This window comes from Kogia breviceps, chromosome 6, assembly GCF_026419965.1.
Source record: "Kogia breviceps isolate mKogBre1 chromosome 6, mKogBre1 haplotype 1, whole genome shotgun sequence".
Taxonomy (NCBI): domain Eukaryota; kingdom Metazoa; phylum Chordata; class Mammalia; order Artiodactyla; family Physeteridae; genus Kogia; species Kogia breviceps.
Genome location: NC_081315.1, coordinates 68970149 through 68982227, shown reverse-complemented (window position 1 = coordinate 68982227; position 12079 = coordinate 68970149). Strand labels below are relative to the sequence as shown.

The window sequence follows — 12079 nt, the reverse complement described above, 5'->3', positions numbered from 1 at the left end:
TGCAGTTATGCTTAGCATTAATAAATCTGAACATTTTATAATATTTCAAAACAGAATAAGGCATCATTAGACTATCCTAAAGAAGAAACAATTTATATATTTTAAACTAATCTCCTCTAGCAGACCAGTTTATTAATAAGTAATTCTGTAAAAGGGCTTTTAGTGTGCTAGAAGTAAAGGTTAGAATAGGAAATATGAGCTTTAAGAAATAGCCAACAAATTCACTACAGGGAAAAATTCCCAACTATATTAGCAGGCAGTCAATTCAGTGAGAGGCATCAGCCACCATATTATTTTGCTTAGCTGTCATTCCATGACTGGCTTGTCCTTTAAAGTAAAAACTGGCCTCTGCTCCTGACACATACATATGATGACACATCACTCAGACCTTCCCCACTCCCATAGCATAGAGAACAAAAAGGACACACGGCAGTCACATCAAAGGTCAGGCTGAATTCAAAATTTACACTGTCAACTGATTTTTCTAGTGAGAATTTGTGAGCTCATGGTGGCACACAAATAGCAAATGTTATTTTTGCTTTTGTAATCAAATCAATATTCCCCCTATGGAGATGGGTTTAGTAAAGACATTTTTATCCAAGGATCTGATAGTAATTTTTATGAATGCAACTATTTTTCCCATTTTGTAGACTGATAACACGACATAGCACATATATGTTATGTCTTATATTGCCAATTCATGCATTGGCAATATCAGAATATTCCATATACATACAGGCAGTCCCAAAGTTCTAAAGAATATATCAGGATCAATATATCTGCAATTTATGTGTTCTCTACCTATCCTTAACACTTCCATTACACTTTTAATACTTACTATGGAGGCTAAGCAGAGGAGAAGAAAAGCATAGAATAAAGAAAATTTATCTCTAAAAGAGCATCAAACATCAAAATATACAAGAAATCAGAAATTAATAGAGAATTAGCCTTGCAAAATTAATTTTAGAGAATTTCATAATTTGGAAGTCCCATTACCTTAATTGTATCAACAGTGAAAATTACACGTGGTAAGTTGTGAATGACCTGTGCAGAATGGGTGAATGGTGAACCATACTTCCTACTACCATGCTACCTACGTTTCCTAATTCAGAGAGTCAAGCAGTAGATGATTTAAATTTATTATTTTAACACACCTTTCCAGGGGCTCTTAAGATGCTTTGGAAGAATACTTCTTCATGAGTTGATGCAGAAATACACTTCATCATTGTTAAAAGGAAAGAGCCAATTAAAAAATTTCTGGTGCTAGAATTACTCTGAAATAGACACATATTTCCTATAGAAATGTTTATCTAATGTTTGCTTGGTATACTTAAAACCTGATATAGTGAACTTTAGTTGTACTCTAGGTCAACCAGATTTTTGAGGGTTGGTTGGAAATCTAACAATTGTAAGTAAAGTAGTTTAGAAAAAATTAGTTCACATTTGCAATTGACTGGTAAACACGTTGTTCACTGACAAACCTGTTGCGGCAGGGATTGTCTGAGTCATCCTTTTATTTGGATCTGTTTACACTACCATACATGAGAGATATAAAAATGTTAAAAAAAAAGAACACAAGTTAGTATTGTTGAATTTTTAAACCTACAGTCATTTTCTAATGAAAACAATTCCAAAACATAAAATATTTCTAACATTTAAACTTCATTCTAGTGGAAATCTCATGTTGCTAGGTGATATTTGTAAGGAGAGTTATTTTCTTTAGATTTGATACAACATAATCTGACTTGCAGTAATGGTAAGTAAAGAGAAATAAAGTTGAAAGTGAAACCATTCATATTTGAATAGTAGTTTTTTGTAGCCAGTTTTTCCTATTTCTACTGTGCCGTAAAAATAAATTTTAGAGGAAGAAGAATAAAATGAGGAAGAAGAGGAGAAGCATGAAGATTTTATATAGTCATATTGTCTAAGTATCTATTATTTTTCAGTGTTCCAGTGATAAATGTTTCTTGTCTTCTTCCCTGATTCAAACATTGCTTAATACATGCGATGTCACATGAAAATTGAGTCATCAAATACACTGCTAGAATATATGTATTGGTTAATCTAAAGCTTAGCTAAAATTCAAAATTGGAGAAATCAAAATACAAATTAAAAGCAGCAGATAAAAGTCACCATCCACAGCAAAGTAGCATATAAAATTGTGCTGGCGTATGCCAAATAGTCAATATGAAAAGACAAAATTTTAATAAACATCGGAATACTTGGAATTATCCAGACTTTTTAATATCACACAGACAAAGAAAGCTATTTATTTAACTTAATATCATAAAAGATGAGCTCCACAAATATATTCTGAACTTATTATAAAAGGTCATCAAACTTGAGAAAAAAAAAACTATTAGCAAATATAATTCTGTTTTCACTTTCTTTCCTTTTCTCCTCTTAGGACACAAACCACTAATATTTTGAACAATGAAAATCCAAAGAAAGAGAGAAGGAAGGAGGATGCAGAGTTTTAAAAATTTCTCAGAAAGTCTGCATAACAAATTCAATAATTGAGAATTCTATCAATGATTCATTTGAAATTTTCTAACATTTTCATACTATAGGCATGGAATTTTAAAAAGTATTTATTAGTAAGAGAAACAAATGTTTTATTGAGGAGAAATCAAAACATTTAATTTTTGCAGGTGGAAATTAGCCTCCTTCTTTGGAATGGACATATCTGATTTCCATTCCTTCATGCTAGATGAAGGAAAGGTTCATTATTATGGAAAAAGGAAGTGGCATTTTCCCATCAGAGGCCTGCAGAGTATCCTTGAGACTATCAGAGGCCATCAGTCTATGAATAATACATACTGGATGGGACTGAGGTGGCAACCTGTATCAAGTTCTTGCAAGATTCAAAAATAAAAATTTTCTCTTTGCAGAAAGCTTCCTTGTCTGTAGGAAAAAAAAGTAAAGGGTCCACGTACCAGAACAGAAACACATAAGCAGATATACTTACAATAAATGCTCAAATATAAAATAAACAGATCATGCACACTCATGCATACACACATAAACCCCATGCATGTGTGCACGCATACAAGACACACACAGGTTTCAACACAAAACTGTTGAAAAAATAATCACCTTCAAAAGAGCTCTGATAAGATCTACTGAGAGCAATGACAGATAATTTGCTCTTTCTAAAGCATGCAAATATTTAAATATCATTAATCATGAAACTTGGAACAGGATTCAGAATCATACAAGAGCTTTATTTGTGTTTATTTGAAATTAATCACACTAATATTTCAAGTTTTGTTAGAATAATATCAGGTTGAATTTATTCCAAAAATATCTATGACCATTTTATGAAAGAAATTGTGTACAGGAGGAACAATGTAAAGAAATATCTATAAACACTGAAAGGTAGATAAGATGAGGAGCAAGTCAGTTGAAATCACTTGAATACAGAGATAGAAATATCACACAAATCATTTTATCTGACTCCTATATTTGTTACAGACAGAAATAAACTGGGAATCAAGAAATCTGGGTTTTACTGCATTTCTGCTACTGTGCAGGTCACTGGGTACATCAGGAAAGGATCACATTCCCATTAAGTTACCCGTGAGGGGGACTGCAATTTAATGAGTTTATCCTTCAAGTCATCATTGAGTCTTTTCACCACTACCAGGTTGCCTAAAGAAGGTGGAATGTCTATGCGCAGCTCTCACTGCCTGAGGTTATTGGTTACATTATTCCCAAATAATGAACAGTGTGATTAAATTAAAAGTCCAGTTTCCCAAATGTTGCTGCTTTTACATGCATAAAATCCTGCTAATATTTCCTTTAAGTTAAACCTATTTAAAGAAAAATAATTTTGTTCTCAGTAGAATACAGTTAATTTTGCGTAATCACTTAAAATAAGTAAACTTAAATAAGTAAACTTAAACTTAATCACTTAAAATAAGTATACTTATGCAGATTTGAATACTTGTGTTCAAATATAACATCATATAAAATTAAGTTTGGTTTTACTATCATAAAAGTAAAGTAATTATTGTTAATCTAAAAACAAACCGCATTCATTCCAAGAAAATAACAGTGTTATATTGTTGAACCAGATCTCTTCTAGAAAATGCCTATGCCATTATATTCTGAATTACATAAAAAATTTAATAGACATGTAATTTTACATCATGTTCAAATAGCCTTACTTTTATAGTTGTAATTTCCTATTTACTTTGATATTATTTCATTATATTGCTTTATAACATACCCTTAATATCAGAACTATATGACACTAATTTTTATAGAGGAGCTTGTGGATATTCTGCTGTATAAACCAATCACTTCTAGATTTTCAAGCTACAGCATTTTTCATGACTAATTTAAGACATTAAATAAGAATTTATGTGATGGTTTCTTACTTTGATGAGCATGGAAGTGATAGAAATCTGTATTAATTATTTTGCTAATATGTTCTTAGTGACATTCTTCCAATTACATTTCTTAGGTCTATAAAGTGCTTATTTAAAATCAGAGGCTATGTGCAAAAATAAGTAAAATCTCAGTATTATTATTTCATTAAATAATTGTATTTTTAAAAATAATGCTACAGTTTATTTCATTATATTCATTAAAAATCTAAATACATTTCCTTGTGTTTTTTCTTTCTTGATGTATCACTTAGTTGCAAGACAGCTGGAAGTTATTTTTAAATAGCTTTTCTTTACAAAATATATGAAATCACTTATAATAAATATTGTTTATTTTTAAATTGAACTTCTTGATAATATTTCTGGGAAAAAGTATGCTGAAAAAATAGCTAAACATGGTATATTTCTCATTATGTTTTCATAAATTCATAATCACTTCTAAACTTTTTAGAAAACTGGTTATAAACAGAACCACTTAAGATTAAGTCTCCAGACAGGGTGGGAGGGAGACGCAAGAGGGAGGAGATATGGGAATATATGTATATGTATAGCTGATTCACTTTGTTATACAGCAGAAACTAACACACTATTGTAAAGCAATTATACTCCAATAAAGATGTTAAAAAAAAAAGTTTGTCTCCATCAACTGTTTCTGGATTAACATACACAATACAGCAAACATTTATTCAATTGTCTATAAGATATTATAAATTAACTATAAAAATAAAAATTAGAAGCTTTAACTCAATTCAAAACACTTGCATTAATATTATTAATTTGTATTAATATTTATTAACTAATTAACAAATAGATGGATTAAAAAATTTCACTCTCAAAGATCAAAGTCTATTAGGTAATATTTTCAAATTTAGAAAATATTTGGGGTAAAAAATAGGTAGAAATATGATGTGTGTTTTCCTTTTAAAGTTATTTTTATATTTAAATCAGATGAAAACTGAGAAAAATTGTGGAGAAACTACACTGCACCATCTTTTCACCTTAACACAAACATTCTTGGGATTTTTAAATAGCATCGTTCAGATCTGTTCCCACCCACGTGCTTAGCTGTATGCACAGTGAACATATAGCTTTATACCTAGATTTCCATCAATATTTTATCATATACAACTTTTTACACCATGAAATCATTAAACCATCCTTATGGTATGGAAGAGCTTACATGGTGCATTTGAAGGTTGTTTAAAATTTCTGTCACTATCATAGTATATTGAAAATCCTTCTTCCAGATTTTGAAATATTTCTTTATGAAAGAGTCCCAAGAATTGAATTTCTGAGCAGATTAGTCATTGTAATAATTCTTGATTCCTATGCTAAATTTATTTCTAAAGAATTTGTCACAATTAATGCAGTAATGTGTTTTATCAAATCCCCAAGAGTGAATTTTAACATTTAAAAAATCCTTCAATTTTGTTGGTGAAATACAATATCCCCATGGTTTACATGCCTACTTTCTAATAAATATGATGAGTTATTTAACTTTTAACACACAATTACACTTATAGCATTATTAGAACTCTAAAATGATATTTGCAATATGAATAGAATCTATATATTACAATGGGTGATCTTTTGTAAATTATGTTTTGGTAAGATGATCATAATCAGGATATTAAGTAACACTGCCATCTCTTTATTGTACAAAACAAATATGTTTTTATCTTCCCTTTTCCTGAACAAACATCTTCCCCACTAGCAGAAACTCCCAAGAATTTAAATGTGAAATAAATCTAATTACTTATCCAGGACTATAGTATTTTAAATATGAATCTGACAAACTGCCAAGACTTTTCAATGAATCAAAAAGAAAACACTGAATGTTTATACTTAATTATCTTGGACTTTACAAAATAATAATCTAATAAAGAAGTGAAAATTATATCTATTGTTTTCCAGGTCACAGATATGTTGAACATAACACATAACTAATGTTGTTTGCAAAGGATGTGATCATCTCTTATGGTTAAGAGAACCCAAGATGAACTGGGGTTAAATACTTCGTGACACTGAACACTTAGAATATTACAGTTTTACTTTGATTATTAAAGAGATAATGTATGACTGCATAATTAATTATCAGAATGAGAGCTACAACATGAGAGTTTGGGGTTTAATTTTCCCTGAACTTCATTGTTTAGTTTACTTAACAATATTATTGTCCTAAAGACACAGACAAATAACCTGTCTTTAGAATTTGGGAAGTTTTGCCTGAACAGAAATATCAGATAATGAATTTTAAATATTCTGGGGGACTTTAAATTTACTTATACTTTGTCACTAGTATATGTAGCATGCATCTTTTAAAAAAAGTTTTATTAAATAAAATGAGTGATTAGAGTATAGGATCCTGAATATTAATAATATAATAAAATCTATTCACTTTATAATTTTAATTTTGAAAATAAATATTTATGTGGTTCTAAGATAAGAAGCATTATCGCTAAACACTGGATCATCTAAAATTTGTAAATTACATAATATTTATAGAATAGTAAAGTCTAAGGAAATCTTCCTTTCATTGAAATAGTATATTAAAATGCTACTTTGAATAATAACAAATCTTAAATGAATGCCTGAGAATAATTTTTATTATTTATTTATTTATTTATTTATTTATTTATTTATTTATATTGAGGTATAGTTGATTTACAATGTTGTATTAGTTTCAAGTAAACAACACTGTGATTCAATATTTTTATAGATTATACTCCATTTAAAGTTATTATAAAATATTGGCTATATTCCATGTGCTGTACATTACATCCTTGCAGCTTATTTATTTATTTATTTATTTTTCCGGTATGCGGGCCTCTCACTGTTGTGGCCTCTCCCGTTGCGGAGCACAGGCTGCGGACGCGCAGGCTCAGCGGCCATGGCTCACGGGCCCAGCTGCTCTGTGGCATGTGGTATCTTCCCGGACCGGGGCACGAACCCGTGTCCCCTGCATCGGCAGGCGGACTCTCAACCACTGCACCACCAGGGAAGCCCAGCTTATTTATTTTATACATAATAGTTTTTACCTCTTAATCCTCTCCCCTTACTTTGCCTCTCTCCCCCTTCCCTCTCCTTACTGATAACCACTAGTTTGTTTCCTATATCTAAGAACTTTTAAAAGGCAATTAAATCTGAGGGAAGGAAGGGAATGAGAACAAGGGAGTCAAGATCCATTGTATTTTGAATGTACTTTGGTATATGACTTGGACCTCAATGGAACTTGTGAACCATTAATTTCAATTACACTGAAAGCCCCAAACAAACCCCAGGCACTGTAAATCTCATTAATCTTAAATACATGGGGACTGGAATAAATAGACTTTGAATTAACTCAATCCAAATTACCTGATATTAAAACATAATTGGAATTCAGTTGCTTTACATTGCTTGCCAGTCTTTCAGGCAGAATGGATTGCTATATCTAGCGAGGCTTATTACAATTTTATCTATTTTTGAAGTTTCAGAGTAATATTTTTAAAAGGAACAATTTTGAAATTGGGAAAATAAGGGTATTTCACTGATGTTTCTATCTAGTTTCTTAAAATTTAGGGACCTTTAATCAAATTTCAGCTCCTTAAGAGGGAATTTTTAATGTGAGTTGGTTCAACTAAACATTAAATTCCAAATGTAGATATGTCAACTGCTAAATGTATCTGATAATATATTTTTAGTAAAATTATAATTTCCATATTTCTAGGCCTCTTACTGCAATCATTTCTATAATTATGAGGTAAATTATGATTTTTAATGTCTGCTTAATAAAAAGAATGAATATATAATAGTAAGAAGAGGAATAATAAACATGTTGCTAAGCAGTAAGAATAAAAAATGTTGCTAAAATGAGACCACATATTCCAAAGACAAAGATAATTTTGAAAAAGTCTGCCACTTTTTGGAAGTCTGGTATCATTATCACTATCCACTTATAAAGTCACTGTGTGAAAATATTACCATAATAATTCTGTGTTATTTTTACTAGCCTTTGAATATTTGATTAGAATTTACGTAAGATCTAAGTGTTTGAGAGCTGCATTTCATCAGGGCCATTCTTATTAATATCCTAATTTTTAAAAAGTATCAAACTAGGATAAATGTTCATGCATTCAATGTACCTCCAAGTTCATTTACAGAAAACTGGGAAGAATGGATAGCATACAATTTAAGCCAATCCACCTTTAAAATCAGTAATATACACATATAGCATGAGAATACTGATACCTGAGAAGAAATGTGCTTTGAAGCCCTTCTTGGATACAGTATTGTCAGATTTGAATTCAATTCTCATATTGTTGAACTGAGATGTGATCACTTCAGGCAGTTCAGCACCACAAAATTTGCCATGCAATTTAGACTCAGAAGAAAGACCACTCCAAATCTCCACATAATCATATTTGCAAACCTAGAAGTAAACATGGTTACTGTAATCACCAGATTTGAGAGCATCAGATGATTGACATTTTAAAAAAAATTTATTATGTTTTTCCCTCTTTACCCCTGTGGTAGTCAAACTGGACTTAACAGGTCCAAAAATCAAGAAAAGTGTCCAAATATGAAGCAGAAGACATGATAGACAGATGAGAGAAGAATTTTGCTCCGAATAACCCCAAGAGATGTATATATAAATGTATGGTTGTATATATGTATTTACAGCATACATCTTTTCCAAAAAGTACAGACTTAAGGAAAACTGAGATGGATGAATGTTTAACAAAGCATATGATTGAACTCTGGGCATGATGTGTACTTTGCAATATGTCAACTCAAATTACTGGCTCTTGTGATATTAATTAGGTGATAAATAAGCAAAATGTTGCTAGGAAAAATGAAATAAGTTTTCTATCTACTTTGTTACAACTGCAAGTTTTATTTAGAGAGGGCTCTGACCAAGATGGGATAATGTTGCCAAAACTAAAGTTGTTTGATATTGACTTTCCTTTCAGATATCAGTAAAATGAATAAAACAATGAAGTTATAACTTAACCCAGTATTCTATAAGTCAAGATTTTGCTCATGCCTTTATTTTAAATATTCAAGAATTTAAACTATGAAAATGCACAGAATTTTATTAATAGAGTCCCACACAGTAACCTCATCATAAGTTTAAGAATTCCAGAATAAGTTACAGAGTTTGTAAAGGCTCCTTCCATGAATAAAGACTGCTACCATGAGAAAAATGCTTTCAAACACAATGCCCCATTTATTTTAAATCATCTACCCTTCTTCCTCGTAAACATAAACGTTTATCCTTCTTAGGAACATCTATCAATTAGTGAATCAAAATGCCATTTCTGTCACAACAAACAGCTTTAGGGAAACTGAGAAAGTAGAAGCCATTCAATACTAAGCTCACATTACACTGAAGAACTGGCAGGGAGATTCCCATCTTTAAAACGTGTTGCTTATATGAAAGCTGTTCTAAGATTACTATAAAAATACATTTTTAATATTAATATTTCCCCAAATTTAAGATATTAAAGAAAAATGATGTTTCATGTGGATAAATTATGTAAGAAATATAAATTGCAGTCTTTTCCATCATAAAGCTTACATGATGTAAAGAAGATCTCAAAAGGTCCATTGAGCTCTAAAATTGTACAATTCTCTGAAATATCAGTGCATTACACTTCATATTTTAATTTCCTTTAAGGCAACACAAAAGTCTGCTCTTCTTTTTAACTCAAAACCATAGAAGTGCCTTGACTACTACAAACAGAATTTTTATAAAATGATTAAAAGAAAGAAGGATAAGTGGGAGGGGGAAAAAAGAAGAAGCAAAGATTCAAACAAAAAGACAAAATTATGGTATAAAACCCACAAATATTACCAACAATTATTGTCCAGGAGCACAGATACATTATATTTCTGTTCTCTCAGTTCTTTGTGAGTGTTCAACAGATATACATCAAAGACAAAATAATTTTTGAGTGAATTTTATCATATTTTTGGATCTCATTCATTTTCAAATAAACACAGGAAAAAAAAAGTTGTTGGGAGAAAGGATGTGGGAGTTAGAGAAAAGAAAAGAAAGTAGAAAAGCTGAAACAGAACAAACATTTATTACATTTTCTTTGGACTTAATGTAGACCAATCACACAAGACACAGTTCTAAAAGCTGTCATCTCTAGGCCTGACATTCCATTTGAATTTGGTGTGTGTATACCAGCACATAGGAATTCTCAAATAAATGATTTCACTTGTTTAAAAGTGATCACCAGACAGAAAACTGGATGTTTACTATGGTAAGCTATAAAGGCAAAGGAAAGATAGTGGCAACTAAATACATGTTTTATTGAGGTTAAAAAAATTTCTTTCTTCTTCTCTCTCTATCTTTCTCACTTTATCTGTGAACCATAAGCATACTCATAATGAAAAACTACTTATATAATGAAAATATACTCATTTCCACAGTGAAATATACCAGGTTTTCCCAAAAAGGTATTTTTGTTATGACTCAATAAGTGAATTTTGGTTTATTTTTTCTAGAAAAATCTATGTGGCATTACCCTCATATTTTCATAGTACTTTAATAAATCAGGAAAATGCTGGGGGGTAATTTTCAATCTCCCAGAGACAGTCTAAAATATCCAATGCCAACAGGAATTATAAACAGTTGCAGAAATGAGAAATAGAGCAAAGAAAGACTACACTGTTCATACTATTGTACTACTGCAATTTTCCTTCCTCCCTCCCTTCCTTCTTCCTTCCTTTCTTTCTTCTTCTCTATCTCTCTTTCTTTTTTTTTTTTTTTTTTTTTAGTTTACCAGATTGCCTTTAGGGATTCCTAAAACATTGTATTAAAAAATATATTTATTATTCACTTACTTCATTGCCCTCCAATTCAAAAAACTCAAACTTCATAGAAATTCTGTACTGTGTTGGTGCCACAACTTGCCACACGCAGTGTTTGTTGGGAGGGTACTCCTTGGGCCAGCCTGGAGTGGTTATGGTGCCATTCAGTTTTGTAAGAAGTCCTCCACAAGCCGCTAGAAAGAAAGAAAAGGGAAAGGTTTCCCCTAATAAATCTACCCTCTTCTTAGCACCTTTCCATTGATAATCAAACATCTCAGCATTAAATTTAAACCATATTCTGGATTTTTCAAAATCTAGAAAGCTGTAGTCTCTATTCCTTAGTCTTTAGTACAACTATTTTAATCATCTAATCCAATTTATAAAGTGCTATTTTGTAGCTTTGGAGCGAAGAAAATGATGGCTTTACATTTTAGACCACTTCAAAATTGGGCGAGCAATATAAAGAAAACTGGGGGTCATATTCCTTATATTTTAAATGTGTATAATAATACCTACACCATACGATTGTTGTGAGAATTAATAAAAAGATATATGTAAAGTACAATACAGCATGATGTAGTAATACCAAAATCAATTGTTTATTTCCCCAAACTCTTTTTTTTTTTTTTCCCAAGACAAGCAACTTGTTACTTGTTTCCAAGACAAGGAAAGAGTTACCTGAGCTAGCAGGCAAGATAAACTATAGTAAATAGAGCATATTTGTTATTCCAAAAACTCCATTTAACAACTGGTTTTCTTTCTCTTTTGGATGATCTATTTAAAAGAGGTACTATTTATGTTACCTCTCTTTCTTATTGATAGTGAAATTAGGAAAATTAGGGTTTCAGAAGCAAGTTAAGTGAAATGAACATATTGTACACAGTTCC

The 12079-nt window shown here is 30.9% G+C and overlaps 1 protein-coding gene across 8 annotated transcripts in view; it reads right to left on the bottom strand.

The window, feature by feature from the left end:
• TLL1 (tolloid like 1) overlaps positions 1 to 12079 on the bottom strand; it is a 261648-nt gene that overhangs the window by 45301 nt on the left and 204268 nt on the right. For all 8 annotated transcript variants that reach the window (XM_067036943.1, XM_067036944.1, XM_059065868.2 and 5 more), the window contains 2 exons: positions 11226 to 11386; positions 8622 to 8802 (listed from right to left, as the gene is read on the bottom strand). In XM_067036943.1, coding sequence (XP_066893044.1) covers positions 8622 to 8802; positions 11226 to 11386 — 342 coding nt within the window. The remainder of the gene's footprint in view (positions 1 to 8621; positions 8803 to 11225; positions 11387 to 12079) is intronic.